A 16,404-nucleotide genomic window follows, 5' to 3' on the forward strand; every position below is an offset into this window, starting at 1 on the left:
TCTGTGACTGCTTGATACTTAACCCATCATACCTTCAGTCCCTCTTTTGGATGAGTTATAGGGCAAATGTTATTGCTGTGGTGCCTTCTTTTTCTTCATGGCACTTATTTCTACCTTACTTTACTTACTTAGTTCCTACTTACTTGATATCTGTCAGTCTCTTCCACAACTATAAGCTCCATGAGGCCTGGGGCTTGTCATGTTCACTTTTGTCTCCTCAGAGCCTGAAACAGTGAATGTGTAGAATGAGTGAAAGTGGGCTGTTTTCTCGGAGCACTTGTTTCAGCCCAGTTTAATGTTCTGACTCTTCCCCACCAAAATCTGCTTATTTCCACTTTGAACAAGAAGGAAGGACAGAGAGTATAAATCGTCCACCTGTGCTGCTCCCTGCCGGAGCTCCTTGTCTGCCTTTCCAATCCAGTTCCTAAATCTCCTCTTGATTCAGGGAGGGAGCCCAGTGCTAGTAAACCGTCCCTTGGATCATTAAGAAGGCCTTTGTTCTCCAATTTTGCCTTAAAAGATCAGTTCAGAGCAGAGTTTCTCAACCTCGGCCTTATTGATATTTTGGGCTAGGTGGTTCTTAGTTGAGGGGAGAGAGAAAGGTGCTCTGTGCGTTGGAGGATGTTTTGCAGCATCCCTGACCATTACCTACGAGATGTTTGTAGCAACCAACCGCCCACCCCGGAGTTGTGACAACAAAAATATCTCCAATCATTGGCAAATGTCCCCTGGGGGGTATAGTTGCCTCCCCTCCCCTCCCCTGTTGAGAACTAGTGGTTTGGACTAGTCCTGAGATGACAGCTAGGACCCAAGGCCACACTAATAATGCTGTGGTAAATCCAGTCAATGGCTTTTTGAACCTTCATTTCTGGTGTTCTCTTTGTGTCTGATTGTAATGTTCTCCAGACTTGTCTTTCACAGGCTTTATTCTGAGTTCAACTGGTCCTGTGTGGGTTTTTCTGGCTAAAATTCCTCAGGACAGATTACCACTCAGCTTTTCTTTTCTGAGACTGCCTGCAAGCCTCTCTCCAAGCTCATATTTCTCAGTTGCCAGGATATCAGGCTCCTGGCTGTATTGCCAGCAGGAAAAGAAATTCTCCCCCCCTGACTAACAACATGGCAGTTTGCTGCAAGGCCATTTGTTACCTGTTCCCCTTGCTCAGATGTGTTATTGAGGCAGCTGTCAGCTTTTTCTGCCTTTTTCTCCATCTCTCCTCGCCTTCCTGTTTTCTCTTTTCCTCCCAGTGTTTCCATGGTGGCTCCTTGCTGGAGCCAAAGGACAAACTGCTGACAGGAACATCCCTTGAATATCTCTGCATCTGGACAGAGCCGTTGGCACCCTCCATTGGCGGCTGAGCAATGCATGGCTTGCCATATTTGTCTGTCTCCTGTTTAAGGCCCAAGAATTTGAATCTGCTCCAACATCTGAATGTTGTCGTTGTTAGGACAGAGCGCTGCCATAGTACCACAAGGCCAATATTAAACATGTTTATTTGGGTTCCATAGATTAATATTTCGATTTGTTCCTCCTGCTCTTGCTTTCTCACACCTCGCAGCTACAAAACTGAGATAAGGGACATATAGTCCATTTCAAAAGCCAAATAAGCTGGAATATATAAACTATTTTTAAAAGATTTTTTGTCTTTAACAAGCTTTAGCAATTGTCTAAGTGTATTTTTTTCCCTGATAATTTGTTGAGTCAAAGAAACCCTTGAGTTGGCCAACTGGTGGGGGTTTAATGAGGAGCACTCAGGGCACCAGCATTGAATAAGCAGGGAGAACAGCTAGACCTGGCAAAATCAAAGTGTGTTTTCCTGGTTGTCTGATCAGGTGGCAATGGGTTGAAGTCTGTGGCATGGAGCCTTGTAAAACAGAAAAAGTTGAATATGAGGCATGGCCAAAATCCAGTTTTAAAATACACAATCGTTTTTTTAAGAAAATTCAAAATATGAAATAGTATCGTGGTTGTCAATCACATGTCAGCCAACATCAAGTTACCTCAAATGTTTCAGTCAAGTACGTCTTTGGGGGCTGAAACTTGATGTCCACTCCGAGGCAAATGTTAGATTTGGAAAATACCAGGTTCCCGGTCTTCTCTCTCACGTGCTGTTTTATAGAATCGCAGGCTGCGGTGGGAAACAGTGCCGTTCTGTAACGCAAAAGTGTAAATTCTCCACCTTGGAAGGTTCTGGGGGCCCATCCCCCAATCCCAATCTAAGCGTTTAGCAAGGCAGAGGAGGAATACTGTATTGGTGTTGATCCATTTCAGTTACTGAGGCAGACACAAGTGTTGGTAATTGATGAGTTTCTTGCCCCAATACCTCTTTACCTCATAAACTATGAAATTCCTATCTTCCACCTGCACGTTGCGGTATCAGGATATCTACCCACCCTCCCGCCCACCCGGCCATTTGAATATGCACAGTTAATGAGTATTAAGTTAAAAAAAATAACCTTTAAAGAATCAATTTCATGGTGAATGCATCTAGTTAAGCAAGCCATTTAAACAACATTTTGCTCGTGTGTAGCAGACCATTTTATAAGTCACTGATAGCTTTACAAGCCTGTGTTTCAGACAAGCTAATTGGTTGTCTCCGATGTGTTTGGTGCACTCATTCATTAACTCTCCTTCCTGTCTAGCACGTACTTGACTAGCTCTCATATATATAGGTAGAACTTTTTAAACAATCATATTCTATTGCCAGAAAAAAGTTTTTCATAGATAGATTTCTTCCCACTTACCATATTTGCTTTCTTGAGATAAAGGTAAATCCTCAGTATTATCTCAAACATGGAAGATACAGAATCAAGTATAACACCCTCCTAGTGCTTGGTACCAAAAATGAGTGCTCTTTCAAGAGTCGACTAGAAATGACCACAGAAAGGAAAGAGAAGAGAGAGGAGAAAAAGAAACACTGACATGCCATTGAAGCCTGGCTGCCTCTGTAATTAATGACTGTGTTATACATGCTATTGAAAACTCCGATGCAGGCACCTGCGTGCAAAGACAAGTGCACTGTGGCTTCTCTTTCTGCATGTGTCAGTGCTCTCCATTCTCTGAGATAAGAATGAGACGCTTTGTTTGGACACAGATTAAAGGAATAGCTTGAAACAGAGTGTCCTATGGGTCTTGAGATTTCTGGAGTGGTTCTGTTTTCCCTGATAGCTTGTTTACTTTTCTGTTTGCAAAACAATTCGTTGCAGCTGCCTGTAGGCATATGTATAATAGAGTTTAAACCTATTAGACCTACAGTTTGGAAACTGTTGCTGAAATCCCACCTCCTACTTGAAATCTTGGCCTCATTAATTGGAAAGAGTGGTAACTTCTTTCCAAGATTCAGTTTCCTTCCTTTACTAACATTTTAATATGGGATGAAATATAAAATATAGTACATATTTTGTTGTCTTTTTCATTATAGTTTCAACTCTTTAAATTTGTTTATAAAGAAATAAATAAATGAGTATCTTTTTCATGTCTGGCATTGTACCGGGTGCATTACAGAATACAAATTAAGTTTTTTCATTGTCTATGTCCTCAAGGAACTGAGAACTCATACACATGAAAAAAGTAGAGAATAACTACCCAAGTCTGGGTTATCTCACTGAAACTAGGATATCCTAGTGAATCTGGATAAAAATGGAATTCACCAGACTTGTGGAAATGCTTCATCCCCACTGAGTCTTGATATCCTAACCCATTAATTTGTACAGTAGTTATTTGTTTGTTTGTGAGGAAGATTGGCCCTGAGCTAACATCTGTTGCCAGTCCTCCTTTTTTTGCTTCAGGAAGAGTGGCCCTGAGCTATCATCTGTGCCAATCTTCCTCTCTTTTATGTGGCATACTGCCACGGGGTGGCTTGACAAGCAATGCTAGGTCCTCACCTAGGCTCCAAACCTGTGAACCCCAGGCCATTGAAGCAGAGCACACAAACTTAACTACTATTCCTCTGGGCCAGCCTCTGTACAGTAGTTATTTTTAATGACTGTTTTAAGGATAAAGTAATGGCTCGTATAACTGAATTTGTAATAGCCAAAAAGTAGAAACAGCCCAAATGTCCATCAATTGATACACATGGATAAGCAAAATGTGGTATATCCATACAATGGAATATTACTCAGCCATAAAAAGGAGTGAGGTACAGATATATGCCACAACATGGGTGAACCTTAAAAACATGCTAAGTGAAAGAAGCCAGACACAAAAGGCCACATATTATATGGATCCATTTATATGAAATGTTCAGGATAGGCAAATCCATAGAGACAGAAAGTAAATTAGTGGCTGCCAAGGGCTAGGGGAAAGGGTCCATGGGGAGTGACTGCTAATGGGTAAGGAGTTTCTTTTTTGAGTGATGAAGATGTCCTAGAATTAGATAGTGGTCATGGTTGCAGATATCTGTGAATATTCCAAAAACCACTGAAATATACTTTAAAAGGATGAATTTTATGGTATGCAAATTTTATCTCAATAAAAGAAAGTTAAATGTCTGTAGAACCAGATGAAAAGATGTTGAAATGTGTACTAAAGAAATGCAAAATCCAAGCAAGTAGTGGAGGAAATTATCTAGAATCTTAGGAGGGGGTGTCCACTTATGTGAGTGGACCAGTGAAGTGGGTAATGATAACTTGTATCCAGGAGCAAACAATCCCCTTTGAAGACCAGAGGGTTCTTATTGTTATGGCAACTATTTTTATTAAAAGCTTAACTATTTTTATAAAAGGCATATTTTTATAAATATGAGTGTCTCCCAAAATTTTGCCCTGGATATCTGTAGCTCCAATCTCATGTTTCAGGTTAAAACTTCTGTTTGAAAACCAACCCAAGTTCAGTGAAATGAGAATCTTTCATGGAATGATAACCCATTTCATTAGGATGGAGAGTTGTTTCCTTAATGAGAACGTCTTTTTAAACTGGCAAGGTTTAACATTAGAGTATAAAAATGATAAAATAATCAAACCTACAATATCAATACTTTTGTTTAAAGTATATGTTATATATAGGTCAACCTGGTAGATTCACTTTGTGATTATAATTTAAAATCTGTGAGTGATTTCTGAATTGTCCTCCTATGTTGGAAGGTATGAGGATTTAGTTAAGTTTGTAAATAATGTTAGAATGTACCAGAACTTGAGAGTGATTGAATTTATAAGTTTAATGGAAGAAATTTTTAAGAATTATTACTGGAAAAGAAAAATCTTGAGGATGTTTTGATTATTAGCCATTCTAAATGCTTAAAAAGAAAATTGAACGTATTAAACTTATAAGTAGAGTTTTGAAATGTTTGAGTGGTTAATTAAACTGAATTTATAAATGGACCTAAACTGTATTGAGCCTCCTGAACATTTTGTTAAAATTTACCAGATGTAGAAATAGAATATTTAGATTTTTAAGTTGACTATAACAGCTTCAGAAAAAACTAGGCTTCAGACATCGTGAATTTAATAAATTGTATATTCCTTCTTAAAACTGCAAAGTAACGATACCTAGTATTGCTCTGCACTAAAAGCCATCCTTAAGGACACCAAAAACCTCAAACTGACTCAGGTCGCAGACCCCGTGCCCTGGCTAGCTCTCGTGGCCTTTAGGAAGTGTCCACAGGAAAGAACCCCAGGCTGAACACAGGAAAAAATATGACTTTGCTGAGAGATGACCCTTCTGCCTGCTAGACCTCAATCCGAAGCATGTGAAATTGCACATGGAGCCTGGCCGGGGTGGAAAAACCAACTTCTCTGTCCCCTAAAGTGTGAGCCAAAGTGGGGGAGAAGAGGACTAGCAAGTGAGATCATACGGAGGCCTCAAACCAGCCACCCAGGCCCCTCCCAAGCTCTCCTTGTGCCCCTGCTGGACAAAGCGGGAAGTTGCAGAATGCTTTAGCCAGGGCTTGGCAATTTTTTTCCTGTAAAGGGCCAAATAATAAACATTCTAGGCTTTGCGGGACACACTGTCTCTGTGGCAGTTACTTAACTTTGTCATTGTAGCGTGAAAGCAACCATAGGTAATACTTAAGGGAATAAGCGTGGCTCTGTTGCAATAAAACTTGTTTACAGGGAATTTATAGTGCCCAGGTGCTGGAGAAGCAACCAAAAGTGGCTACAATGACTAAGGTCCTTTCTGGTCTTAGAAGTTTCCTCTGTAACATTAAGGCTTCCCCTTGAAGTGATAGGAAGATGGCAGCTGGGTCTTAAAATATGAGAGTATAGACTGCTCCTTCCCACCTGTCGATGCAGGAGCCTTGGGTTGGGAGCAGGAGCCCGAGCAAAAGCCTGCATACAGAAGTCATTCCAGGCTGGAGAGGGCCGGGTAGCGTTACTGGAGTCGAGGAGGGTGCCCTACGGGAATCCTGGCTACCTTTCACTGGTCCCCAAAGACGAGACGCATCTGCACCTAATTTGTCCCTCTCACAGTAGTTGTCTGATAACAAGGTTTTTGGATAGGAGAATAAAACAAAGCTCCCAGGCATATCAAAAAGAGAAAATAAATGTATTTTGTTCTGTACTTTAGGTTAGCAGATGAAGCAACAAAAAAAAGGAATGCTTTACAGATCCCAGGTTGTACCACCAAAGCAAATGGGATCATTTTGTTTGACTTTTCTGGGACACGCTAAGTTCTGTGCTATGGAAGACTGGGTTTCTGTATAATTATTGTCACAACATATAACATTCTCTACACATCAGAGGTTACTGCCTGGGCAAGAAGACTTCTAATAAGGGCGAGGCTCCATCACCGGTCCTAACCTGCAGGCATTTGTCTGGTTTTTAATTATTCCGAGGTCAGACAGGCTGCACTTTGCTTACGAAACAAGCCATCTTATCAGAGCTACACTTTTATATTACACCTAGTGTTCATGAAATCAATCATCCATTATAAATATGCACTCCCAAAGCAATATTTTGGTATTGGTTAACATCAAGTTGTCATGTTCTGGTCTCTATTAGTACTCAGTAAAAAAGAAATGATATCTATTCTGTGGTGTAATATCTTTGGGACTATGGCAAGTTGGTTTTACTTTTATTATTTATTTCTGCCTTTAATGACATATTTAGTACCTTTCTAAGGATTTCAAAATCCCGCAAGCAGTACAATGAAAAAGGGAACAGCTGGCGCTGCTCTCTCTAGACGAACCTTTCTTTGAACAAGCTGCCAAGAATGCACTCTGAAAAATCTTAATGATGCCTGCCACTTTATCTCCAGACCCTGTCCTGGAGCCGTGGTGTGGGCAAAGTTCTCTCTGACTTTGGTGAAGGTTACCAAGTTAAGCCTGCTCCATGAGCTTCTGCAGTTAAGACAGCAAAGCTGGAGGGCCCCTTCGCAAACACACATACAAGATGTGTATACTCAGCGGTGTGCTAGTAAGTGTTTAATAACCAACTCGATAGAAAGGAAAAAGTTCTGGATTGTTGCATACTTGCAGATTTCCATGGTGTAAATACTCCAAACCATGGCCAATTTCATGACTTGTACACCGTCATGTCCTTGTGCCTGGAGTTCAAAACAGAAGGCATACAATCAGCATTTCAGTACAAAGGTTTTCCCCCAGTGTGACATGTTAATACAATAAGTATATCTACTCTAGTCATTAAAGTAAGGAGCTGGGCTGTAGATGAGGAAAGTCCCACTCCCCTTTTTATTTTTGGTAAGGAAGAGTGCCCTGAGCTAACATCTGTTGCCAGTCTTCCTCTTTTTGCTTGAGGAAGCTTGTCGCTGAGCTAACGTCTGTGCTAATCTTCCTCTATTTTGTATGTGGGATGCCACCACAGCATGGCTTGATGAGCGGTGTGTAGGTCCGCACCCTGGATCCAAGCCTGTGAACCCCAGACCGTGGAAGCAGCGCACATGAACTTAACCACTACGCCACCAGGCCAGCCCCTCCCATTCCCTTTTTAACAGTCATGGACAATATCCTACCAAATTTCACAGTCCATTCAGGCTCTCTTAGCATCCTCTTAATTGGAGCCCCTGGAGTAAATTTATCATCCAGACTGCACTTTTACCAAAGAGTGCAAACCAAAATGAACCTGCCTCAAAAACCATTATATCGTTCTTTGAAAAAGACAAACTATACAGTGGACACGTTGTGTATTTAAAATGACAGGAAAGCCGTAATGACTCCTCCGGGTTCAAGATAGTTAACTGAGCCGTGTTCTCGTGCATCGTCCTCCAGCTCGCCCTTCTGTCTGTCAGATCCACAACTACACTGCTTTCTCCTGGCTTTCTGTATTTTGTTGGTCATCCTCACCCTGTAGTCTCTACCATGCTCTGTCTTAGCTGCTGACCCATCACTGTCGGTTTGAAGAAACTGAGGGTGTCAGCCTAGACTCCTTCAGGAGACTGCATTCCTTTTCCAGAGATGAAGACAGAATGTGCCTCTATTTCTCAAGTTTCTTTGAAGAGTCTTCTGTCAAGATCCTTCTCATTCAGATGGACTTACATGACTTAAGAAGTATTCTAAATAATCATCTCCTTCTTTATTTGAATCAACTGCTTTTCTTACTTCCAGTTGAACTATAGTCTGAGTGCTATAAATGAGTGAAAAACTGTACAGTATTGATAAACTGTACAGTATTAATGATCTTTTATGGTCACTAAAAAGCCCAGGAAGGGGCAGGGGACTTGTAACCTTATAATACAATGATGAGGACAGTCCCCTCTTCGGGCTGCTGTTTCTGTTTTGTTTTGGTTTTGCAGTGTCCTGCTCTGTTCGGTGGAAGCCCACACATTGGCAAGTGCTGCGCTGGCACAGGTGGCTCATTAAAGCGCGCCTCGTGCTGCCTTCCTGCTCTCACCTGTCTCGTTCAGGAAGAGGTGGTTGAATGAGTGAAGCTATGGGAAGCCAACTTTCAGGATGCAGATTTCCAAAGCTCCTTATACTGATCCTGACCCCACCACAACCACTTCCTAAACTTAAGAGGGGTCCATTATAATCTACTACTTGTTCACTAAGGGAATATGTGTGTTGTGCGTAGATGGGAATCTAGGAAAGTCCGGGTAGAACAGATATCCAGCTTCTATCTCTAGTGGTGAATGCATGGAAAAATGAGCTAATAGCCCCAGACAGGGACAAGAGATACCTGCATTTCACATGGGCTAGAGCAGCGGTTCTCAGCAGGGCCAGAACCACCCCCTTGAGTTCACTAGAACATAGGGTGACATATTCTAGGATGCACAGAGCAGCCCCATGCAGTAAAGAATTGTCACACACCCTAACTCTCTTTTTAATGTCTTGCCACACATTCATATAGGTCAAAGTGCTGTTTATAAATATCTGAGCTTGGAACTTAACTCTGTGTCATATAAAAACATTAAGTAACGCCTTCTGGAGTGTTCTATCGCCCTGCTCCCCAGAGTGTTTAAAGGAAAACGAGGCCAACTCTGGGCACACACTTCTTACATGGTTTAATAACAAAAATAGGAAAAACAAGCAGCTTATCGTTATAAATAAAATGAGGCTGGCAGGTTTTTAAAAAAGAAAGACCTATTATTGCAGTTCAGAAATTATTTACATGACTTCTAGAAATGTAGTCACAACAGGTTTGCAAGAATTGAAAATAGAGTTTTCAAACGTGAAGTGAGTCAAGAGAGGGAAATCAGTGAGGATCCTCACAAGCCCCTTCGAGGTCCTGAAGTAGGAAGGTTTGTTTTATTATTTCTCTACTCAAGGAGACAATGAAGGACGTCTCCTACCCAATGAGTGGGTCTCCTGTGCTATGTAATGTCTCACAGGTTTCACAGCTGCTACAACATTAGCAGCGATGGGATGGTGCCGCGTCGTCTCTGTTATATTAGGACTTTACAGTACATGCGATGTGTGAATAATGGAATGCAGTAATGCAAATCACGCCACAGTGCAGGAGTGACGAAGGGCTCTGATGACTTAGCTAAAATAGGTTGGCTACTTATGGTGGCTTTGTTTTCCTATCTCTAGGGTGGATACATGGCCACTAAAAAAGTACCCACTCTCTGTGACTATCCCCAAAATAGCTAAATGACCACAGTTTGCCAGGCAGCTGTATTCTGATGTCATTTTCCCAAGTGCCACCTCCAGAAGCCAATGTGAAACGGTCACCATCTTCTGATTCCAGTAGCTTCCAGTTCACAATGACAGTTAAGCAGCCAATAAAGTATTCAGAAGACTTAGGTTCATTTTCTCATAAGTCATTTTTAAAATTTTTATTTCGATGAGAAAATAACCTCTAAAAAATTAAAAAATAGATCTTGCAACATAGGCAGTTTTCTTTGTTTTTTGGGGTTTTTTTGAGGAAGATTAGCCCTGAGCTAACATCTGCTGCCAATCCTCCTCTTTTTGCTGAGGAAGACTGGTCCTGAGCTAATATCCGTGCCCATCTTCCTCCACTTTACATGTGGGATGCCTACCACAGCACAGTGGCGTGCCAAGCAGTGCCATGTCCGCACCTGGGATCTGAACCAGCGAACCCCAGGCCTCCGAAGCGAAATGTGTGAACTTAACCGCTGCACCACCACGCGGGACCCTTAGGCAGTTTTTTTTTTAACCTTAAAAATAATATCAGATGTAAGCATATGATTTATGTTGGTCAAACTTAATACCCTTCTTTATACATCACCATATAGAAGGACAAAAAAAGCCATGGTGGACAAATCAAACATACTGTGATTCATTTTTATTGTAATAATACAGGGGAGGTAAAATTTGAAGTTCAGGTTAATATAAGAAAGCCAAATAAAAATGTTATCTGAAAAGAAAAAGTTCAAGTCAGAGCATTAAGTCTTGATCTTTTCCTTTCTTGTGTCGTACTCTTTGTTTTTAGAAACATGAAACTCTGGGTAATGAAAAGCCATGTTCTAGCAGCTAACACAGTCCCTCACTGTATCTGAGGACCACTGGAATGCCAAACTTGTTTTAAAATTGATATCATAAATGCAGAGCCGTGTGGAATCATTTGGATAGTGGTGGGGTGGGTATGGCAGGGCTAGATACCCACTTAGGTTACAGATCTGAAAATCTCAGGTTACCCAGCCGTGTTTGTCAGCTTAACACCAGCAGGCTCCTTTATCTGGTGACCACCTGTAATGGAAGCTTCCATTTCCTTCTCATGTTTAATATTCAGCAGGGACAACTTCTGAAGCATAACTGCCTTCAGACGTCTTCATTATCTTCCAAGTGTGCCTTCGTGATAGACTATATTTTCAGTTGCCTAGAAACCAACCTAATGGGTAGCTAAAAACCTTACTGGTTTTTTGTGTCTAGTCTGTACTGCAAAATATCAGAACTTGTATTTTGTGATTATTGAAATCTAACATTGTTTTCAAATTAGCTGTTAATGCGCTACCAGGATCACGTGTTAATATGCTATATACTTGCTGTTAGTCTTTTTCTTTATTTTAATATTATTGAATTTCTTTCCACCAGTTGTCTTCCCAGTTATTAGCAGTACTTAAAATGCTGTCCTCTTAGATTTGAAGTTAGAAAATGTGGCAAGGGTACAACTTCCTTCATGTACCAGATTTTGGATGTTACGTGCTGTCCCCTCATGATGGGAAGCATTATTGATGAAATACTGGATTGTTTCGCAAACACAGGAGTCCCCACACCTGCACTCAGTGGGGCAGCCCGAAGCCTCAGTTTGTGGGAGAAGCAAGGAGACTAACATCTCTGATTTAAAACCCTTTGGAGCAGCCAGCCTCTTCTAGATGTAGACTTCAACACATTCCCCACCTGTCGCTCCTGCCAACTCTTCTCGCCCCCTGCTGGCCGAGGGCTCCCTGGTCAGCTGACGGACAGGTTCTCCCTCAGTGGGGCAGGGTTGGTCTCTGGTGCTGGTCATTGCACAAGCAATTTCAGATTCTCTTGGAAGTAAGTTGTTTTCAGTGCCCTAAAGAAGAGAAAGTAGAAGATTGGCGTTTGCATTTTCAATAAGGGAGAATTCTCTTAACAATGTGATCTGTAAAATACCTTGGGCAAAAATTGTTCTCCAGTTGTGCAGCCATTTTCTAATCTGTAAGTGAGATTTTCATTACTCTTCAGAATCAAAATTAATGAAATCCTTCCATTCTTGGAGGCCTCTTTTTTTTTTTTTGTAGTAGTAGTAGTAGTAGTAATTATTGTTAATTATTGACTTTTGGGACACACATACTATAAAATGTTAGCATATTTGTGCTTCCTAAATTAGCATAAAAACTTAGTATTTCTTACATATATCTTCTTGCTCACCTGAAAAAAATTTGCACATATATTAATACCACATTGGATATTGTTTCTCTGCTGTTACATTAGTCTAGTGCTTGAGATGATAAAGACAAAATGAAACCACAGTTGGGAATGGCATAAGGTTGAGACACTTTTTTTTTTCTGGGTCAGATATTGACTAAGGTAAGACCTTGGAATTTTCCATGGCACATGGGGTTTAATGAAATTTGTTGACCTAGAATGTCTTCGAACGATGCCTCATCTGATGGTGCTACTGACTTGTATTTTATGTTACATAAACCTGACTAGGTTATAAGTAACAATGTTCTTGTGTGATGGTGTGTGTGTGTGTGTGAAAAAGAATGAGGAGCTTCATGAACTTTGTACTTTATCATACCCTTTGAGAGAAGATCATTGATCCTTCCGGAAGTCATAATCATTTGATAGTTATTTGCAGTCAGGAATTGGTAATCCTGGCTGCTCTTCCCCTAGCCAGTACACTAAGAGTGAGTGTCACTGGTTAGTAATCAGATAGTTTTTAAAATAGTGAATTCTCCATCCCACATACCAGCTAAGGTCTTGATGCTCCCTTCCTGAAAATTCAGGACTGGGAGAAAAAAGGCTGGGAGACTTGATGTATGTATGTATGTATATTTATACAAGTTTATATATGCTATACATACACTGGGTTTCTATCCTGTTTCCTCAAAAACGCTTACCCAGATCTCAGAAATAGATACTAGAAATTTTACGGGAGAGAGAGAAAAGATTATTCAAATCATATTTTTTGTTGTATATGTGTTTGATAGTCAAAATAATTGAATCTTGAGTCACTGATCTAGTACATACTATAGGTTGTGACCCATGTAATAAGTTAGAGGGGTGATATAATGAAAGCTGCTCTGCTAGAGTTCTTTTGATGGAATGGAATCTTTTTGGTGTCTGCAGCGTACTTTACCCTGTACCATAGTACATATAATTCTTGCTTAGACTTCATCAGACCTCCCATGCTGATAAGTGTATGGATGGAATGGTGGCTTGCAAGCGGGTCGTTCACCCCTAAAGAAAACAGTCCCGGGTCACAACATATAACCCATGATACAACAACAGCTGTGGATGGGATTCTAGAAAGTCCTAGGTGTCACAGTTCATGTAAGTTCCCCTTGAAATCCCGCAACTTCATCACTCTCCAAAGTTTGAAATAAGAACAGTTCTGATATAATTAATAACATATTTATCTTTTCTCCCCCTCTAAAGGTCAAAAAATATTTTGAACTTGAACCACTTGCACGTGGAAAACGCTGGATTCTGCAGCCCTGCTCGCTGGATGACATGGAAGCATTGAAAGACAGCTTCTCTCAGCTGATAAATTTGTTAGAAGAAAAAGACCACGAAGCTGTAAGAATGTGAAATCTGGCAAAGAAGAGGGGCTCCCAAAAGACCTTGAACCTATCGTATTAGTTTCTCATTTTAATTTTATTTTGGTATCAAGGCTATAATGGCTTCAGTGTCTATTTTCCTCTAGTTGTCTCAGACTCTCATCTCTCTATTAAAGTGAATATTCTGTAAATCAGGTGAATTACCATCGGCATTAACGTCAAGTACACACTACTGAGAGAGAATTTATTCTCTGTTTACCACTAATTACCTGCACCGCATGTCTTTTCTTTCTGTTGTTCTAAGCATCTCTTCTGTACTCTGGGCTAAAATGGATGGAATTCGTGGCTCACGGAAATCAAATCCCTTACGAAGGACTCAGGGAGCCTCAGAACCTTGACTCGTATTCCCTGGGTTTGGGGTGGAGCGTTGTGTGACTGGGGCTCCCCAAAATATGTGTATCATTTTCAAAATCTCTTGGGGTTTTTATTGTATTTTATTTTGTCTTATTTTATTTTTTAGTTTTTTGTATACTGGCCTTATCAATTATGAGAGAAAAATGAGCACCAAAAGCTTCAATTAATCACCTTATCAGAAAGAAATATCCTGCCATAGTAAAATTAACTTAGAAGAACTTAAAGATGCATAACGTTTCCTTGACAACATCCGAAGTCGCACTCTCTTTCCTCTTTTAAGAGCAAAGACATTGTTTTAATTTTTGAGAAGAGGTAATTAAGGCCCAATGCTCGCATCACTGGTTACTATTTTATCAAGTCCTCAAATATTTTTTTAATGGAAAGATTACCCTGCACAAAATCAAGCTGCAACATAATATAGGTATCTTTTTCTAAAAATCTTAAGTATCTGACTGAAAGAGAAAAAAATAATTTTTAAAATGATAGATAAAATTTTTAAAAACAGCCAAATAAAGTATAGTTTATACTGGCTGGGGTTTAAGCTGGCGTGGGTTTGTCAAAGATAACAAAGGCAGAATCATCTGTCTATTCATTCATTAAGTGCTAATGTCGTTGAATGGAGTCCGGTGATGTCTCCATCTAGTGATTAAAGGCCTATCAGTATTTCTATTATAAACCTCTATTTTCAGGGGTTTCAGTGTGCCCTTAAAAATGTGCTGGGGTGCAGCAAATAAATAATTTTAGGGCCCAGATTTAGTCTTTGGAACTGATCATTTTTTTCATTTAATTTAAATGATAAAATTGCTAGAGATAAATGTACAGTTTTACTCAAGTTTGGCACCTTTGACCTTTTCTAAATCAGGAATAATCAATGGATATTGAGGTTTATGGTTGAAATGCTCTCTGGCACATTTTGTAGATTTTTGACCACTTAAAATACAAAGTTGCCAAATGATAGAAAACTGCTCCCTTCACCTGAGCAATAAAAACGTTTGTAATTTTTAGGTAGCCGAGACTGCTTCCCAAAAACCACAGACTCACACTGTACTCCAGGGTGACATAACACCTTGTAATTCTCCAGAAGATATGCGTCATTCAAATACAACTTTTTTGATTTAATCTTGTAGGTGGATTTTAATGAAATCATTACCTTTGAAACATCGGACACTTCTTTAAGCTTTTTTTTTTTTTTATGGAATGGATCGAAAAAGGTTCATATTCAATTTGCCTACAGCATGCTTAAATATTCTTACGCTAGGTAATCTGTGAGCAGCACAAAGCTTTTATTCCAATGACCCGTTACACAAGTCCTGCTTTTATTTTGTCCCATTGTGCTCATCTTCGATGAAAAATAAAGGATGATTAGGCCTTGCTTTCTCTGCAAGTTCATTACATGGAGAATGTTGTCTTTTTAAGATACTGTGGCTGAGTGCTCCTAAGCCATCTGTTAAATGACTTCCCGTTGTCTGTGTGTGTGTTCATGTGTGCGCCAGTGATGGGCTTCTCCTCAGACCCACGACTGTCTGCAGTGTCTCAGCCGTCAGAGTGAAAACATTATCAATCAGTACCCAACAACAGCTGTTTTTGACAAGTTTCTGTCTGACGCCTAATGCTTTACAACTGTCAATAAGGCTCCTCCTTTGTCTAGCAGTTCGGAGCTCGCTGTCTTGCTGCTTCGGTGCGGCATCCTGTCCTTGTAACCCTAGAATTTGCCGTGTTTTGGAAATCCGCAAGGGGGGAGGGGAGGGGGCTGGACGGGCATGTGTGGGTGGGTGGTGGGTGGTGGGTGTGCGTATCTGTCGCGTTCCTACTTTCATGTAAAGTGCCACAGGTGGCTTAGTTTGCATATTCAAATATTATATAGGAAAAACAGTCTGTTATGTATTTCTTCACTTAGCTTCTTGTTATATTTATGGAAGTTACCAGTTTTTGTACCTTCTTAGCTAAAGCAGTTGCCTTTTTGTAATGGCAATTAATTTATATGACAAAACTTTGTATCTACTGTAGTTTACAGTATTGGTTGCTAATTAACTGCCATATTTCCCTGTCTTTCTATTAAAAAAAAATACTGTATCTGTACTGAGAGGTTAACAGATTCACGTGGACAGTTGCCAGGCAGGAAGAACTTGTATTGTCTGTGATTTATACATGATTTCCACTATCTTCGAATGAAAATAAACGCTGAGTAGAATTGATGCTTTTGGACTGGACTGACTCCTTTCAGCTTTAGCATTTGGGAGTCCCAGATTTCTGTTTACATTTGTGTTGCCTATTTAAGTCTTCAAAATAAGTTCCACTGCTCTTGGGTGAAAACAATGATTAACTTGCATTTCCTTTGAAGCCATCCCGAAAACCTTAAAAGACCAAAAAAAAGAAAGCCAGTGTCTTCCAGTCAGTTTGTCTTCAGCACAATTCCTTCAGAATGAGTGAGAAGAGTCGAGATGTTA

The 16,404-nt window shown here is 40.3% G+C and overlaps 1 protein-coding gene across 8 annotated transcripts in view; it reads left to right on the forward strand.

The window, feature by feature from the left end:
• ARL15 (ADP ribosylation factor like GTPase 15) overlaps positions 1-16,152 on the forward strand; it is a 401,584-nt gene extending 385,432 nt beyond the window's left edge. For all 8 annotated transcript variants that reach the window (XM_070246276.1, XM_001494370.6, XM_070246269.1 and 5 more), the window contains one exon: positions 13,422-16,152. In XM_070246276.1, coding sequence (XP_070102377.1) covers positions 13,422-13,574 — 153 coding nt within the window. In that variant the 3' untranslated portion in view covers positions 13,575-16,152. The remainder of the gene's footprint in view (positions 1-13,421) is intronic.
• Positions 16,153-16,404: the final 252 nt, after the last annotated feature.

The sequence above is a fragment of the Equus caballus genome, chromosome 21 (assembly GCF_041296265.1).
Source record: "Equus caballus isolate H_3958 breed thoroughbred chromosome 21, TB-T2T, whole genome shotgun sequence".
Taxonomy (NCBI): Eukaryota; Metazoa; Chordata; class Mammalia; order Perissodactyla; family Equidae; genus Equus; species Equus caballus.